General features: G+C 39.7%; 2 protein-coding genes across 2 annotated transcripts in view; one reads left to right on the forward strand and one right to left on the reverse strand.

The window, feature by feature from the left end:
• Positions 1 to 10,381, reverse strand: part of ccdc24 (coiled-coil domain containing 24) — a 23,417-nt gene extending 13,036 nt beyond the window's left edge. The window contains exons 1-4 of the mRNA XM_070918753.1: positions 10,232 to 10,381; positions 6,092 to 6,276; positions 1,735 to 1,851; positions 1,521 to 1,625 (exon numbers count right to left, since the gene is read on the reverse strand). Of these exons, the coding sequence (XP_070774854.1) occupies positions 1,521 to 1,625; positions 1,735 to 1,851; positions 6,092 to 6,276; positions 10,232 to 10,381 (557 nt within the window). The remainder of the gene's footprint in view (positions 1 to 1,520; positions 1,626 to 1,734; positions 1,852 to 6,091; positions 6,277 to 10,231) is intronic.
• Positions 10,382 to 11,847: 1,466 nt separating this feature from the next.
• On the forward strand, positions 11,848 to 14,441 carry LOC139297097 (von Willebrand factor C domain-containing protein 2-like). Its single transcript, XM_070919687.1, has 3 exons — positions 11,848 to 12,198; positions 13,896 to 14,025; positions 14,251 to 14,441. The coding sequence occupies exons 1-3, from the start codon at positions 11,848 to 11,850 to the stop codon at positions 14,439 to 14,441; spliced, it is 672 nt and encodes a 223-aa protein (XP_070775788.1).
• Positions 14,442 to 19,009: the final 4,568 nt, after the last annotated feature.

Here is a 19,009-nt window from a genome sequence, read left to right on the forward strand (position 1 = left end):
ACTGAGCATTTGACAGTCACAACACGCACACACAGCCAACCTAACCTAACCTTAGTAAAAAGTTGAAGCTTCTTTGAATAATGGCTGTTGTTTGTTTTCTTAAATGCATTAAAAAAGTGCACCCACATATTTAACAATGAATATCCTAATTTAATGAGTTTCAATTCAAACAGTAGCATGTGAACTTTGCTAAATGTTATATGTTACAGGTTCGTGCAGTAGTTAAATATGTGAGAAGTACACACTATATAAGACTGTTTCATTTGATGTTGGAAAGGCACACAGTGGCACACTGATAATCAAACCCAATCACACAGCTGAGGCAGTGACAACAGAATAGGTGCACTTGGTGTCTGCTCAGAGTTTATCCTGTGCAGTTTTCATAAGAGTACTGAGGATACTGTGTCCTATTTTTCTTTTCCCTCAAGCCCCCCCCCAACACTTTCTCCTTCTCTGGTTACATAACCATAGTAGACGTTATTCACTTCTTTCAAATGAAAAAGAAACTTCTGCCTGCTCTGGGATCCATTTTCTGACAATGGGGCCTTTTGTTCTGGTCGAGTCAGGAAATGGGAGAGAGAGAGGGAGAGAGAGAGAGGTAGCCCCAGTGACTGTGTTGCCCTGTGGGCCCCAAAGTGAGGGATGGAGGAAGGAAAGGAGGGATATAAAGGAGGCAGGGCGGCAACAGAAGCCACTGAGGAGAGTTGAGGGGAAATTAAGGGGAAAAACTGAGGAAAAGGAGAGTCCTCCGAGGGACTCACTGACAGACTTACAGAGCACATACTGTATGAATTATGTGAAAAACACACATACACAATATGCATGTGTCTTTGCTTAGCATGACAAATCTAAGATGGTCCAGACATGGCATGTTTTTTGTATTGTACCAGTTGTACCATTGTATTGTGTGACATGTGTTGTTTACTCAATCTATATACACTGTATATCCTGTCTCAGGGGTCACTGGGTGATTAAACAAATAGGAAAGAAAGAATACAATTCTCTCGTAGAAAATTGTTTTTGCATTTTCCTCATGAAAAACTGCATACTTAGACCTCTGGAGGTCACATAACCTGTGATTAGAGGTTGCAAGTAGACATTGCTTTGTTTTAAAGGGTCACAAGTAGAATTAGACTGATACATCGGCCAGGCTTATTATGTATATATAACGTATTGATAGCTTATTTTGGATATATCATTGAAAGGTGTCGGCCAATAAGTAACAAGAAATTGCAGTAAAGAACTGCCAAACTATGTTTGAGGTAATTTAGAAACAGTGTCTCCAGTATATAGTTTGTCCACCAGAGAGCACTGACAAGTTGGTCTTTCAATTCTAAAATGTACCGCTAAGTTGGTCAAAATACAAATCTATGGGAATTGAAGATTGGTGTTTATGTTGTTTCTATGTTTATGTGTTTTAAACCAAATATCAATATCAGTATTGGTCTCAAAAATCCAGTATCGGCGGGGTTATAGTCACAAGCCAAAAAGGTTGGGAAACACTGCTCTATGCGACTTACTTGAGGCGGTTCACCACTTGGTCAATGTCAGTGACATTCAGCTTGTCTCTCATCGCATCAATCTCATCCTCAGCATTGGACTGGACTGAACAGTGAGAGCTTGGTCTGTAGGAGAGGAGATGAAAAGATAAAGGGATTAAAAGAAATTTTAATGGAAATAACTGTACAATTTCAAGTTGATTGAAGATTTTTTTTTTTTACCAGTGTCACATACCGGCTTCCATTATCAGTGTCTTCACGGTTGGTACAGTTTCTGTAACAGCTGTCAAGGTGACTCAGGGCGTAGTCCACCGTCTCAGGTTTGTACCGAAACAAGAGCTCCTCACCATCTCTATAGCAACAACAGCAAAGACAAAGAAAGACTCTTTACACAAGTCAGTTTATTGTATCTGCATCTGTGCTTATATGAATCAACTGTGTTAAAAAAGTAGACTGAGAGCAGCTGAAAGTGTGACATCTTTAAACATAAACTGAAAACCTACCACTTTAGCTTTTGATTCTAATGCTTTGTAGACCTTGTTTAATTTCATTCAATTTATTGCATTCTTGTTTTTAAATGTTTTTATTGCCTTTTATCTATTTTATTGGTTTCATTAAGCAACTTTTATCATTTCTATTTTAGTTTCCAATTGTTTTACTGTTTATATTTGTACTCAGTCACCTGTAAAGCACTTTGAATTGCACTAACCTGTATGAAAAGTGCTGTACAAATAGAGTTGGATTGAATTACTGATCAGTCCGGTGAAGTCACGTTCTTGCTTTATGCAGGATGATCTGGTGGTGCTTTCAGTTCCATTAAGGTTATACAACGTGCATTTACTCGAAATCTATTATTAGAACTGGGCTCATTTTACAATATCTACTATGGTTATGGTGAAAAAAAACCCAGATCTCAGGAACGAAAAGATAAGCAGCAGCAACATTATGTTTTCTGAATGATCTCTGGGAGAAAAAGAAGCAAGCAGATGGTGTGGGCAGCTGTAGGCGGGGTGACGACCTGGTCAGTTCTGCTTAATCTTATAGTCTCTAGAAAATTCGTCTTTTCTAGCCACTCACACAATGACATGGATGTGTGTGTGTGTGTGTGTGTGGATGGCTAGGGCATCAGGACCACACAGGAGGAGGCCAATAAGATAAATCAGTTGACTTTTACAAGGTACACACCCACCCACACACCCTCCTTCAAATGGTTCAAATCACAGCTATTTTTATCCCCCTCCTGTTGATGTGGCTGTAAGCAAATCAGTTAGTTTGGTCTTCTACCAGTATAGGAAATACGTATGGTAAATTAGGTTAATACACATACACATATACACACATTTACACACACACACACAAATAATTCAGAGTGAGGATGAGGGAGAGAGGGATGCTGGTCTCAGTGATGATGCTTTGGCAATATTTTCTCAATTTCCATGCCAACAAAGCATATTAAATTGAACTAAATTGACAAACAGAAGGCTGTGGAGCATTATTAAGGGGAAGTGTTATTATGGGGAAGTGTGTTCGGTTTACTCCTGAAAGCCATTCAGCTGATATACACTTGGGACTTAGCCCTAATTGAATGATCAAAGGCCTGGAACACACACACATACACACGCACACACACACGCACACACACACACACACACACACACACACACAGTACCATGCATCAAGGTCAACAAGTATACCGAAGCAAACTTCAAAGAGAAAAGGCGATTTGTGCTGGCACAGTCTGTGTGGCACCAATACTTTTTTTTGGTCGTGTTCCTACACAGCCAGGAACAATGGGCTATATTTCTCCCTCTGAATGGGACTCTCTCTAATACATTTACATCCCAGCCAAAGCACTTTACAAGAGTGACTTGTGATGTTCGGGCAAGTGAGGCTTCAGTTCATGTCTTGCTCAGTGACACTTTAATAAGACACAGTGCTGCTGTGGGCATCAGACCTGTGGCCTTTTGGATATTGCATTGTCAGCTTTAGCATCAGGCCTTGCCATCATCCTGACTTCAAAGAAACCCCTGAAAGATTACTTCAAAATAAATCCCTGTCAACTGAGCAGTTACAACAAGCACCGGTGTTACATTATACATTTTATATTTCTTTTGATGCATGAACTATCTTAGATTCTGCAGGGGATTACACTGTGGGAAGTCAGACATTTTTATTTAAGTAAAAAAACACAACAATGCTGCAACTGTGGAAGTGGGGATGGCAATGTTGGTCCACCACTTTGAACCAAACTAAAATATCTCAACAACTAATGGATGGATTTCCATAAAACTTTGTGCAGACATTCATGGTCCCCAGAGAGTGAATTCTAATGACCAATAACTTTGGTGATCCTCTGACTTTTCCTCTAGTACCACCATGAGGTTCATATTTGTGGTTTTGAGCGAAATGTTTCAACAACTATTGGATGGACTGCCACAAAACTTGGTACAAACATATATGCTTTCTTCAGGAGGAATTGTAATAACTTTGATGATCTTCTGACTTTTTCTCTAGCAGCATCATCAGGTCAAAATTTCAATTTGTCCGATACCTTTGTTGACAAAATACCTGCAAAACTAATGACATTTCCATCATCGTTAACAGTCTCACAGAGCTGCTAGCCTGGCTGTAGACTCCAAGCCTGGTTAGTTTTAGGATGGGGATGCTGGTAGGATGGATAGTAATTTTGGTATAAATGCACGTAGATTCTACAGAATAGGTCAACATGGCTCAAATCTGTTAGACCAGTGGTTCCAAACAGAGGATTTTTGGATAACAGCATATACAAAACAAGCGCACACATATACAAAACAAAGCCTGCAGGTTATAGTTTAACGATACAATGGACACAGAAAACAAGAAAAGCACAATAAAAAGGACGTCGACAAATTGACAGGCAATAAATGTTTCGTCACAAAAACGGAGAACAATCCATCTTATGTTGTGCTTTTCCTAAAAAAGGCCTCAGCAAAACTTGAGAGGTGACATGGGGCAACATTCCTGGCAGCAGCCAGCTGGTTGCTGGGATAGTTACTACCTCATACGTACGCAGACTCTCACACACTCACACACATTCGTACATCCTCACAAACACATTTACATAAATTATACACGATACATGATACATAAACTAGGCTCTTAAACTGTAATGTAAGGATGTAGAGCAGTGTTACTGAGCAATATTATCCTGCCAACCCTTTTTATGACATTCTTCAGATTATTTTAATACGTGTCATTAAACTGGCAATTGCTACAAGCTCATCTCTGATCCGAGTTGTAAGATTAGCAGTAGAAATTAAAAAATAAACAGCAATTAGAAAGTTTTATTACCTCTTCTTGGGGAGCTTATAACTCCCTGATGGATGTGCTTTATAAAAAAAACCCCACAGATACTACCAAGAGTACCAAGAGTTACTGTGTTCTCCCTGTGAGCACTTCACTGTCAAACAACTGAACAAGGTCAGTTTTACTCTGTGTTTTTGTACACAAACTCTTAACAATTTTAAGATGGGAAGATTTTATTTAGCTAACCACTTAAGGTAAAACACATATATTTAATCCAATAAAGCTAGAAGTGACTGGGCCTTTAAAATCTAGACTAGAGTTTGTTGGCATTTGGTGTGGAATGCATGGAAGTCTCCCTCCTATAATTGTCCCATTGTTCCACAATACCCAAACCAGTTTGCAACATCTCCACGCCAAAAACCTTTGTTCCTCTGCTTTCCATCCCATTTGTAACTGACGTGGGAACACAATATAGCATTTTATGGCACTCTTTGTTAGGGGAAAAAATGACACAGGGAATGTGAGAGCAGGGTCTTAAGCTATTTGTCCAGTCCTTGGCTTGTGAAAAAGCCAGAGTGTTGTGCTCGGGTTAGGGGGGAAAGAAATCTCTTGATAGGAAAAAAGTCAAATGTACAAATGTAATTTCTGCCATCTTGTCATCTGGCATTGAGTTAAACTAATGACTGAGAGTTGACTGGCTGATAAATTGTATGTGACAATTGGAATAAAAATGGGGATAGACGCAGTAAACTAAAGCTGCTTGGTGTACTTCTAAGATGGCTACCACTGTAGTTAAACCACATTCCTTGTCAATGATCAGTGGTGGATTGTAGTGTTTGTATATTTCTTTCTGATATTTACATAGTTGAGTTGCAAAATGACTTTTTCATCATGTCATGTACTCATTTAACCCCACATTGTCCTACCAACAGCTGCACAGAGTTCGTGCAACTGTGGTGTAGAAGTGTATTTATTTGAGATTTGGAAAAGGGTTTTAATGTTTGTAAGTTTTTATTTATTTTATAGCCGGTCTTTATCTTCAGTGGACTATTTTTTTCTAGCATGTATTATGGTTTGCATACATTCCTATTTGACAGTAAATAAAAAAATACATAATATGTGTTGTGTTTCTTCGAATTCATATCAAATACTATCACTGGTGTTACTAGTGCAGTGTCTTTAATGGTTCCCTCCTGATGTACAAGTAGGGATTCATTCAAACCAATTCTGTTTTTGGCCAATCTGTTCAATAATTCACTAATAATGTACAGTAGAGAGGGTTGATGTGTGTTAGATCTTATACCTACCTCCCCCCCCTGCTGGCTCTCTCTCTGAGAGTCTGCAGTAACATCTTGACCTCGGCTCTCACCAGCTCTTTGATTGCAGGGGGGTCGGCTAGAGGGGAGCCCTGCTGACGTGGTAGCGGGGTCCCCGCCCTGCTGCTATTGTTTCCTTGCTGGCTCTCCTGCCACATCTTGTGCCACATCTCCGCCTGCAAATATTATTATTATGGTTAGTGAAGACAACCAGTTAGAGAGTTATAGTAACAGGATATTTACTGGATACTAGTGTGCTTTACACATTACACATCTCTGTCAGTCCAGGTGACACATTCAAAGCTGACAGCTTATGCTCCTGCACAAATTGATGGTACTGATAAATGAAAATATTTTCAAAATGCAATATGATGTAGTGAACCACTAATGTGGCACCTAAGTTGAACACTACAATGTTCGTACTTACAGGATTAAGAGGCATTGTTCGCAAAGGATACCTGCTGTAAAAGTATCCTTCCCTAGAGACATAGTGCTCAATATATTTTGCTTTTATTTTTCTGAACAAAAAATAACTGTGAATTTATCTGCGTCTATTTAAACTTTTAAAAATTGTGAAAATATATAAACTATAAACTATGCTGCAATCTATCTATCTATCTATCTATCTATCTATCTACGTTTTCCTCTTCACTTTCTATTAGTGAAACATGTTCAGGGCTGTCTTTGGCACAAGAAGACCTTGTTTACTGTAAACTGCCGTAAACATTGAATTTGTCTTCTTGGAACAGGAAGCAATATAACGTTTGGATGCACAAGGACATAAAATCTGACTGAAACTTTCTTTCAACCAATATATTTTTGGTGAAAATCTGTAAATCTGAAAACAGTGAGCCTTATTTATGTCTTATAGACAGGCTTTTCATGTAGTTCCATACCTCTGTTAACCCATATCTTGCTTTCACTGTGTCACACCATGTTAACATGCTTTCACACTATATTGGTTGTTGGCCATGTCATTAGACAAACGGCGCAGTCTGCTGCAGCAACAGGCAGCTTTTTAGTATTTGTAATTTTGCTAGGATTATCACTGCAGATGAAGGAAAAAAAAAGTGAAAAAGGTCTGCCTTTATGCGTGACTTCCTCTGTGAGCTGGTAGAAGGGCAGAGTGCCCAGGACCTTAGGCGTACCTTTACACTCAGCAGCTTGTTTTCTGTGTCTGTACACAAACCTGTGCTGAAAAATCACCATCATTTAACCACAATGTAACAGCCAATGGAAAAATAATAAAAAATCAATGTGGGTTAAAAAAGAGATCACGTGAAACGTTTATGTGTGAATGCTTGTGTGCATCATATGTGTCTCAGTGAGGCGTGGACACTATTAACACCTCCACACCTGTTGCCTGCCAATCACTTCGGTCATGTTGCAGTCAAAGACTTCACTTCAAAGGAAAACACTGGAGGATACTAAACACACCACTTCTGGTCTTTGCATTTTACATACCAGCATTCAAACAGTATGTTGCACGCACGCACGCACGCACGCACGCACACACACACACACACGGCCCCTTTCACTCACACTGACTTCCTCTGTCTGTCTTTGGGTGTTGAGGTGTTTATGTTACAGGATTCATGGCTCACTGGCTAACAAGTTGTTCCTGGATCTTTTTCTTTCCCCCTCCCTCTGCTGTGAGACTGTTGATCTCATCCAGGAGCTATTTTAAGGGAGCGCTGTTGAAACCTGTCAGTTATAACACCTACCAGGAGCAATTATGTTGAATTATTTAAACTGGGTTTTAGAATACATTTAACTTAAAGGCCTAATTTTCATTCAGAGTAGAGAGACGGAGTGAGAGTGTAGAGGGAGGTACAGAAAGACTGGCCTTGTAGAGAGACTTGAAAAGAGAAGCTAATGCTGCCTCTGATCTAACTGCCGGAGACAATGGAGACCTTGATGGAGGGAGGAGTGGCGGTATTGAGGAATGGAGGAGTCGCCTGCAGATCAACTATTACTTTTCACAGTGGCTCACTGAGGGATGGAATTCATTACATGGCTGCAAGAGAAACAGACAGGGACAGAAGAGAGAGAAAACAGAAAGAGAAAGACATGGAGATAGGCAAGGAAAGGAAGTGATACACCCTGCAGTAAATGTAATAACTGAGGGAAACATGCATGCACTAGTCTGAGAGTTGAATAAAGTGCTCTGTGTTTTGTTTTGTTTTTTTCTCTGGAAATTTCGTAAAGCTCTCAGCTCTAAGTCTTTCTTTCCGTCTGAGGGCTTTACACCCAGCCACTGCACACACTGAACTGTGGGTGAAATAACATCAGAGCAATACTGAAAGTCACACACACACACACCTCTTTTCTCTACACAGACACATACACAATCGAGTCAAAGAATATGTGTTGCTAAGGGTCTTATCAACAGTTGAGGATTAGCCTCTTTAACCCTGTTATACCGACCCCCTGACTCACTAAGCTTACTGGGCCTCTTTCGGTGTATATGTGTGTGTGTGTGTGTGTGTGTGTGTAGATGGGAGTGTGTCTGTATACAGTACGAGTTGAATTACTCTATATCATTTGCGTTTGATTTTAGGTTTAATGCTTCTTTGAATGGTGCTTGAATGGGCTCCAGTTTTTGTAACATAAAAATACATTTAATTTGACTATTTAATTGTACATTTAATTTGTCAGAGTGCATGAGGGCGTGTGCATGACTGTGCATGTGTATGCTTCCATGTAAAAAGTGTTTTGTAGTTTTCACATGTGATTTTTATACGTCAACTGTCACAACAATAATATGTGGGTAGTGTCTACATGGCACGGTTTGAGAGCTGAGACAGACTACGTCCATGTGTTTTTCTGCAAACAGTGACTGGCCTGTTGGCTGATAACATCTACAGATGGAGAGATTTAAATACCAAACAAACACATGACTAAGGGAGAAGATGGCAGAAGGTAGAAGAGTAGAAAAGAAGAATATAAAACACAGAGACTTTTTATATCCTGCAGAAAGTGCTGATAAGAGGAATTCTTTGTGTCTGTGTGAACTCCACAGCTACAGACTTCAGTGCACATGGCATGACCTCTCTTATATAATTCAGCTTGAAAGGAATGCTCCCTCAGTAGACTAGGCATCGTTTCTTCACATTTAACTTTAAGGTCAACCACTGAGCCATTTTCAACGCACTGTAATGTTTTGAGTTTCATTTAGAGTTGAAATAATTAGTTGACTAGTCAATCAGTCAATCGACAAAGCATTCACCCACAACTATTTTGATAATCTTTTAATCATTGGAGTTATTTTTCTCTGCTTTATATTATCATGAATTGAATATCTTTAGGTTTTGGTTTGTTGTTTGGAAAAACAAGACATTCGATGATGTGACTTTGGGCTCTTGGAACTTGGAAGATGAATCGATGGTGAAAATAATCATGAATTGGAGTCCTAGATTCATTTTAACAGTCAGGTTGGTCTCCATGTCAGTATCATATCAAACTATAAAAGCTACAGCGATTTTTATTTAATTATGTTTCTTAATTCTTCTTTAATTTTTAGCCATGATTTGCAACCACTATTTTCTCAAAATACGTCTCTCTTCAAATTCAATTTTAAACTTTAACACTCCACCTCAGCTGGGGATTTTTCCCATCGACCCTGCAAGTCTTTGTTGGGTGAGGTCATTTTGCCAGAGCAGAGTGCTTTCCATGCAAGGGACTTTGGGGCAGAGAGTTTAGCTTGGTCTTGAGTAAACATTGATGTCTGTCTGGCTCACATTTGGATTTCACTGCAGCAGAGTGCCAGTTAACCCACATTTCACTTTTATGAGGGAGTCTGGGAATTGTAATTAATGAGTATATGCAGCTAAACTAACCTACGTACACGACCTAACACCACAGTTCATAAATTGTTTGGCCAGGAATGCTTAGCTGAGCAAATTTTTTGATTCACCATGAAACCAAGCTCCAGAGGAAATTCTTGTAGATGGTGTGGTGGTATTCTTGAGGGATCCAACCAGAAACAGACCCACTGTCTGAATTCTTTGAACAAATAAAATGGGAAGTGTGAAAAAATCTGAAGAGAAATGCTTCAACAAAAAAACCCAAGTATGCAGCAATATTGTGACAGAAGGAATCAGAAATAATGCAGTCATAAAACCCTCTTACCTCAGAGTGCACCTCTGTGTACATGTCGACCAGGGAGTCGCCCAGTACTGTACGGATCTTTGGCAGCTCTGACCCAGGAGCATGTTCGGCAATCAGGCTCCACAGAGACTGACTAGGACACCAGAGCTGGTTTCCATCGGGAGACTGCATACCAATGGCAATCTAGGGGTGAAGGAAGGGAGAGAAACTGCAGAAACAGGTGGGATGTAATTAAGTGCATTTACTTAAAGTACATTTTAATTGTTACTTTATACTTTATACTCCACTACATTTCAGAGGGAAGTATTGTACTTTTTACTCCACTACATCTATTTGACAGCTTGAGTTACCTGTTATCCTGGAGTTACTTTCTATGAAATGTTAGAATATTAGTGAAAATGCCTGTTATAATTTCCCACAGCCCTAGGTGACTGCTTGTTTTATTCGATTAACAGTTTTAACCCAAGGATATTCAGTTTACTCGTACATGTAACAAAAAGCATAAAATCCTCACGTTTGTTTGCACATTTTGGGCATTTATGCTTAAAAAATAGTTCACTATCATAATAGTTGCTCAATTTTCTGATGCACTTTTACTTGTAATGGAGTATTTTCACACTGTTGTATAGCTACTTTTATTTTTAAGTAAAGGATGTGACTAGTTCCTGTTCATCCACCACTGACCAAAACCTAAAATATCTGCAAGTTGCAAAGGTTCCAGACACACTTAATAACTTTAACTTAGCTTAATCAGGTTTGTCCACATTATTGAAAGTGAGAGGTAACGCTAGTAGCTAGTAGTAGCTAATTTAGTAGCTAACTGTAGCACGGCTAACGTTATTAAAGCTAGCTACCTGACCACCTGTAGAATGTAAATCCAACATTTCACACAAGCGAAGTATTCACAGAAAATATTTCAAACACTCACGGTAAGACGGTACACACGAGCGTGTTAAAACACAGCAAACGTTAATAAAACTGTGTTGCTACAGAGAAACAAACGCTCGCCTTAATTGGTTCCTTGTTGCACCTATCAAGCCTGTGGTATCCAGGGCAAACATTCCAGTTGCTAAGGGGAGATATCGCGAGATGGATCGGAACTGTCAACGGTAGATTTCTCTAGAAATCTAAATACAGGCATTTTATCTCATTGATACACATATTAAAATATAACAAGTTATGCAAAATGACGCGATGTAAGGCTAAATACCTATTCTATGCTCTGTAGACTTCAGTAATTACCAGCAATGAACACATGAGACCACCTGTGGTCTTGTAAAAGTCTGGACTAATATACTTAAAGATGTTAAATTGGGGGGTGGACAGACGCAGACTGGCGTGTGAACTCTCGTGTGAAGAGATGCAGTGAATATAACTTTCCTTCTTTATGCCCCCAGCCTCCACCCCCTTCCGGGCTCTGTGGAGAAGTGTGCGCAGCCCCAGTAGACTGCTGTGGAAGGAGGACCGAGGTAACGCCAAGGATTTCTGCGTTCAGTCACAATGTAACAAGCTAAATTCATTATTGTACATTTTGGTAACCTGTCTACCAAATCCCAGCTGGACTACAGTGGGTGTTTCAATTCACTGACGTGCTTGTTACACTTGTTTTTTGGACAAGGTGAATCCAATAAGTCATCATGGTTTTCAGTGAGCGCCTTTCCCTGGAACGCAGAACACGCACGGCCGTTTTGGCACTACTGCTTTGCGCACAGGCCGGCTTTGGCTTCTCAGTCGCCGGACAGCAGGAAAGCACCTGCGAGGCCAACGGCAGCATATACTTCGTGGGGGAATGGTATTTTCTGGACTCTGATCACTGCACCCAGTGTGAATGCACCGCCGAGGGCTCCGCATGTTCCAGCACTGAGTGCACCTCTCTCCCGGCTGCATGCATCCATGTCAGCCACTACCCCACCGACTGCTGCCCCAGGTGCGAGAAGATCGGGTGTGAGTACCGAGGAGTGGTGTACGAACTGGGGCAGAACTTCCAGGTAAGCCTGAAAGCAATGACACATGGTACCTTCAAAGATGGGGATGACTAGTGATGGCTTCCAGTATGGGGACTGTGTGACCCAATAGATACTCCTGTTATTATAGGGCCTTAAATGTTTTGAGATGACTGAATTGTCTTTTCTCATATGGAATCAGAATATAGACATAATATCCACTTAACTTCTACACAATATAAAGTGAGTGGTTCTCATCTTGGTGGTTAGGTCTCAAGAAAAATCTAAGTAGACACCAGATGATTAAAGGGATCAGTTTCCTTCAGACTCTTCTCAAATGTTTGCTATTTGCTTGCAAAATACTGGATAGTTTTTACCTCCTTAAGTGTCTCTTTCGTTGAACTGCTCACAACTCATGTCCACAAGGCCATAACTTGGACGTCACTGTTTCATTTTAAGGGGTCACAAAAAGGTTGGGAACTACTGATATAGAATATGTTACATTACATGTATTTAGCTGAAGCTTTTATCCAAAGCGACTTAAAATAATTGAATCATGCAAGTGCATCAACTCCAGTAGGGAGTAGCAGAATATAGTTTAATTTTGCTATTATTTGTGCTTGCTCTTATAATTTTCATGAAATGTAAGCTTATTTAGTTTTGTAAGGACAAAGTGCACAAATACAGGGCCTACACATTGCCAATAAGTCTGTCTGCAATCTCAAAATGAAATACAAAAAGGCATTTGTGAAGGCTCAAATCTCAATCATTTTTAGAAATGGTTTAAATGTCACTGCAAAGCTAAATTACAGTATATATGTATAGACTGTATGTGCAGTACAGGACTAATGTCCAACAGAAGTGTTAAATACCATAAATGATTAAAAAGAAGGACATGGACACTATAACCACATAGAATACCTCAGATACAGTGTTTCCGCAGAAAGGTGAGCTTTAGATAATATGCAGGAGACCAAGATTGTAAATTACCAGTAGGGGCCAGTAGGGGCCCCATTCTTTACTCTGTGGCCCCCTTATAGGTTAAACCAGCCACATGTAAAGAAGAACAGCTAGGACTTTATCCAACCACCTGAGAAGATGAATTGTATGCCTTAACAATTAAGAAATGAAAATATGAAGAAAAACAGAATTAAAACTGTCTGCACAGATGTAAAAATAAGATTGATTGAAAATTGATTTACAGGGCTTTAAACACTCTCAATACCTCAGATACAGTGTTTCAGCAGAAAGGTGAGCTTTAGATAATATGCAGGAGACCAAGATTGTAAATTACCAAAGTGTCTATCATACAGATATCAAAAACAAAGTGAGCAGGTGCTCAAAACTGTTTCTTGGTCTGTTTCATGCAGGTTTCACCCGATTCTGCTACTACTGTTCCCTGCAACTATGCACAAGCATATTTTAGAAATTAAACTTACACCCATGATACAGGTTCCCTGAGCATGTGTGTTATAACTGGGATATGAACCTTTGTACATCTTTTTCAGTGTCGCCTCCTTCCAAAACTCTGAACCAACGAATTTCAGTGTGGTATGTTGGTATGTAACCTGAGTACACTGCAGGGAATTGGAGGTAGATGGCGCCCCCTTTTGAGGTTGCATGAGGAGGTCTTGGTGAGAGGTGCTGGTTAGAAATATGATCCATGTTGAGTCTCACACTGTGTGTGTGTGTGTGTGTGTGTGTGTGTGTGTGTGTGTGTGTGTGTGTGTGCTGTTTCTCAGCCGTCAGAATGTGAGCAGTGCACTTGTGACAGTGATGGCATCGCCCGCTGTCTAGTTGCAGATTGTGCCCCTCCACCATGTGTCAACCCTGTCTACCAGCCTGGGAAATGCTGCCCTGAGTGCAAGGAGGGTAAGTCAAAAATAGCAACAACAAAAAAAAAGTAGAAAGTAAGTTTAAAATAAATAAAACACTGAGGGGATTTATCCTCTCTCTGTCAAATGCAGTGATAATGCATTTGATCATTGCATGCAACGATGAGTGTGTATGCACAATGCTGTCCACTTGACTTTACATGCTTCCCTGTTTGTAGTATCTGTTCAGCTGCAGTTGCGTCTGTCGCTCATCTCCCTCCAGGTCCTAACTGCTACGTGGATGGGTCACGCAGCCAGGTGATTCCTGCAGGGGAGCCCATCTGGGTCGACTCCTGCACCAAGTGCCGTTGTCACGATGGCCAGGATGCCGGCTACTGGGAGGGAAACCGTCTCGCCACCTGTTCCCGCCTCAAAAACTGTACACCTGAACAACCGTCCATCCAGAAAGACTGATTTACTCGGTCAGCAGAGAAACCAGCTGTTACTCTAAAATATACAATCCCTGATCACCTTTACACCTTCCATCTCTAAGAACATGCTGAACCCTCCTGTGCAGCTGAAAATGTCAGTATGGCATAACCAGACATAAAGGATAATCTGCAACTTCAAAAATTCAAGTTTTCAGGAACAGAACAAGAACCAAAGAAATTATTTCAAAAAACGCCAAAAGCTTCCAGAACAGATCGTCGGCTATTCTACAAGGACCTTTCATCCAAGATTTCTGCAACACTGAGACCCACTATAGGCTGGCCCACTATCAGGCCTTAGCTGCATATTACAAACAAGGTCGAAATATGAGGCAGATTTACAGACAAAGCTCCAGCTTCACTGCATCAGTGGGTTTTGGCAATATGATAAACTGCAAATTTGTTAAGAAATTTTGCAAAACTGAAGTACAATATCAACAAAGGCAGGGCCTGCGGTATCCATGTAGATGGGCTCTGAGTCAATATCTAGATGTAAGACCTTTATTATTTTAGTTTATATTGTGCCTCCATGGTGCACATTCCTAAATAAAGTTGTATTTAATCAAATTACCACAAACTAACTGAGGCACAGAAACCGTCTTGCCAGGTAGTATTACTCCAGCATATTAGTACTGGTTGGTACATACACAATACATAGAGGGTGGTAGAGGACCAGTAGGGGCCCCATTCTTTACTCTGTGGCCCCCTTATAGGTTAAACCAGCCAAATGTAAAGAAGAACAGCTAGGACTTCATCCAACCACCTGAGAAGATGAATTGTATGCCTTAACAAACAATTAAGAAATGAAAATATGAAGAAAAACAGAATTAAAACTGTCTGCACAGATGTAAAAATAAGATTGATTGAAAATTGATTTACAGGGCTTTAAACACTCTCAACCCTTATAACCCCCCTAACGTCTGTACTTCTACAGAAAAATCCATAATTAAACAAATCTGACACCAACTAGAAAAAACTAACTTGACCCTTAAAAGGTGACCGCACTCCAGATATTTAGCCTTTTATATTTTCTCTGCCTGTCCACGGTTTCTTCTACTACATTATGTTTTAAGAGAGACAGACAGAGTAGTAAGCTTTTATAGAAGCTACTCAGGAGGTATATTTTAAAATCTCCAAACACCTGCTTTGGGAAACAACTAGCAACATAACAAAGCCAATGAGATTATTAGATGATGAGAAATTATAATTGACCTGTCACGGGTTGATGCAGCACCCAAATGCATGCACAGCTGTGATGCAATTTAGACTAGGAAATGGCTTAGCAAAGCAATTAGCAATTTATAACTGTTCTATAAACTCTGTGGTTGAATTTCCATGCTAATTGAAATATAATGTATGAGACTATGACCTGACATATGACTGTACAGTAGTTGTAGACATGGGCGATATTTGAAAACAGGGTTGCATTTAATGGAACGTTATTTGTGCATGTACACCGCAGAGCAGACCCTTTATTAATTTTCTCACAAGAACTAATGTGTAGCCTTTCATAGACACAGCTTTCCTTGTTATTTCCACTGTTGACAAAGTGTCATTTACTTTCTTCAGAATGATCTTCAGTGTTTGATGAAAACTAGAAAGTGTATTGTCATTTTATATAGATTTATATGCAGCAGATCTTCTTACAATTATTTGTCAGTATCTGCCACTTTAATCATGAGGGACCTTTGAATGAAAACCAAAAACAATCTAGTCTTGTTATATGTTTATGTGCAGTGTTGGAGCCTATAATGGTATTTACTTTACTGTATAAGACTCCCAAGCTGCTGCAGCATAAAATACATTGTTTTTCACTGCATTAATTCTCCATGAAAAGCTTCTTTATGCAAGGTTTGGGATTAGTTTTAAATTTAAAGGGTTATGAACACCTTTTAAATCTTATTTTATGAGGAGACTTTATGAATGAATACACTGTATTTACAATATTTTCTTGAGGCGAGTAGTATTCAAACCAAACAGTGCAAGAATGAGACTAAATAAGATCTAAAAGCTGTTCTTCCATAGCTGTCGTCTCAATTCCTGAATAATCAGACAGAAACAAGGTTCAAGGAATAGTTTGACATTTTGTGAAATGCGCTTTCTTGCCGAGAGTTTGAAAAGATGGATACCACTCTCATGTCTGTTGAGTAAATGTGAAGCTACAGCCAGCAGGCAGTTAGCTTAGCTTAGCATAAAGACTGGAAACAGGGGGAAACAGTTAGCCTGGCTCATTCTGAAGGGAACACAATCCACAATCAAGCGCCTTTAAAGCTCAATAATAAACTCTTTGTCTTGTTTGTTTCATTTGTAAAAAAACAAACAAAACGTAAATGTGCCATATTTTTTGGCCAAGACCATTTTTACAGTTTGGTTTATATACAGATTAAACAAACAAGACATAATGTATCATAAAGTGAGCTTCAGAGGTATTGGTAGGCAGATTTAGTTACCTTTGGACACAGGCAGGCTAGCTCCAGTCTTTATGCTAAGCTAAGCTAGCTGGCTGTAGCCTTATATACTGTACAAACATGAGAGTGGTGTCAATCTTCTCATCTAGCTCTCAGCGAAAAAGCCAAAAATGTCTTAAAATATTCCTTTAAGTGGAGTTTCAATGTAATGCCTAAAACAAAAGGGAACTGATATGAGTCAAAGTGAGTCATGCTAATAATAATAATAATACACCAGCTCTATGAAAACATCTTGTAAAATATTCCAAATTAAAACACCTTTTCATGTTCGTTAAAAATCTCTCACTTTGTGTTTCCTCTCTTGCCCTCTCTGTCTTTTTACTTTATTTGAACAATTTGTGTGAACAGTTTGGCTCCTCTCTGAGAGGATGCCATACTGATTTCCCCGCAGAGCTTTTCTGCTGACAGTTTTGGGACCAGTGTTCCCCGCAAAACAATAAAAGAATAAGAAGTAGAAAGTAAAAGAGAGAAATAGAGATAGCTTTACTTTGTGGCATTATAGATACTGTATGTTAATGCTAGTAGGAAGGTGGCAGGAAGGACGTGAGAGAAAAGAGAAATTGAAAGACTGTAATCCACAACTCACCGGGAAGCAACACAGAAACAATAGTAACAGGTTTATGTGGGTTGTCATGGCAACCGGAAAGAGGAACGCCAAAAAGTGCAGATATTTCAATAAAAAACTCAGGGATTACCTCCCCTTATGAAGTTTCCAAAAGAGTTTGGCCGTCTTCTTTAATAACCTGAGAAAGAAAGACACATCACAGTAACACACATACACACACGGTAAGCGACTGACAACACCACCATACAATGTTTAACCATCAGATTTATTGATTGTATAGAAAAAGTAGGTTTGATATGACATAATGCATTCTATATAAGATATAACATTTTCAACATTCAATGTACAAAAAAAACCATAGCTAGAGATACAGTAAATGTTTAAAAATGCCCACAGGCCTGAAAGTCCCGTCTGCTCTCTGCAGCAGACGAGCAAAAACTGTATTCGAAAAAAAACCTTTTCCGAATACTTAACCACCTGTGAGGCGTGCTCGGCAACTGGAACAGCTTCAAAAGTCAAAAGTCCAATAAGAAACATCAAGCACTCCTCACAGTTCTTCTTATTCTCAAGTAAAGGAAATGTTTCAAATACTATTTTTGCTGAAGTGTCTGTTGCTGATCTTTACATCTATATCCCATGTTACTGTTTATACACACTGGGGCCGCATGCCTCTCTCGCTAAAGCCTTCACTGTCACTCCTCAGTTTGGACTTTCTTCATGGACCTGACCTCAGAAAGGGATGCCTGTAATTTGTCAGAGTAGCCTTGATGAAGCTAGAAATTATCTACTCTTAAGTTTACTTGTCATGAGGAGTACTACTCCACCTGTGGAAACAGCTGTATGACGTCGTCTGTGGCTCTGGAGGGAGGTTTTAAACAGCTTGGGCTCAAGACCTCAAATTTTAAACAGAAAGTCTGCCTTCTAAACTGGAGGTGTGGGGATTGAAAGTAGTCATTTAGAAGAAAGGGAGGGTCTGAAGTGGAAGGAGCCGCTGGTTGTGTTTTTCCCAATTCTGTATTCACATATAAAACTTTTCTTTAAACAACATCCTCAGTGTTACTTAACATAGAAACACGGGACTCTCCTTGATAATGTCATGCTCCTGCAGAATTATTCCAACTTCAAAAATAATGTTCTGTCCGTCAGTTTGGCAGACGGCTCTAAACACCACAATACCCATGAGCCTCAGCTGCCGTTGCTATGGAGAAGAAGCCAGTCAGAGCTGTAGCAAATTCAAAATGCTGTGTCATAGTTGGCAAATGTATCCATAATTGATCCAGAAATCAAAAGTGAATCTATTGTAAATTATAAAATCAGTTTTCTTTGTAGCTTCTGCCCGCTGTTAGCGGTGCATAAAACAGAATTTTAAGTTCTGTGATTGGATGTTTCCTGCTGAAATGCACCTTGGGGGTTGTAGTTAGCTTCTCCAACAACATTGTACAGAGGCTTGACATTGTTTATGGGGAAAATGAATGAGACTTTTACTTCGGCAATCAGGGGCGCCAAAAATAGCTCATCCAA

The sequence above is a fragment of the Enoplosus armatus genome, chromosome 14 (assembly GCF_043641665.1).
Source record: "Enoplosus armatus isolate fEnoArm2 chromosome 14, fEnoArm2.hap1, whole genome shotgun sequence".
In the NCBI taxonomy this organism is placed as follows: Eukaryota; Metazoa; Chordata; class Actinopteri; order Centrarchiformes; family Enoplosidae; genus Enoplosus; species Enoplosus armatus.

Excerpts from the sequence above, each read along its gene's own strand:
- LOC139297097 (XM_070919687.1), top strand. The coding sequence starts at position 11,848 with ATGGTTTTCAGTGAGCGCCTTTCCCTGGAACGCAGAACACGCACGGCC. Across the intron at positions 12,199-13,895 it reads AACTGGGGCAGAACTTCCAG|CCGTCAGAATGTGAGCAGTG; the intron begins GTAAGCCTGAAA and ends GCTGTTTCTCAG. Across the intron at positions 14,026-14,250 it reads CTGCCCTGAGTGCAAGGAGG|GTCCTAACTGCTACGTGGAT; the intron begins GTAAGTCAAAAA and ends ATCTCCCTCCAG.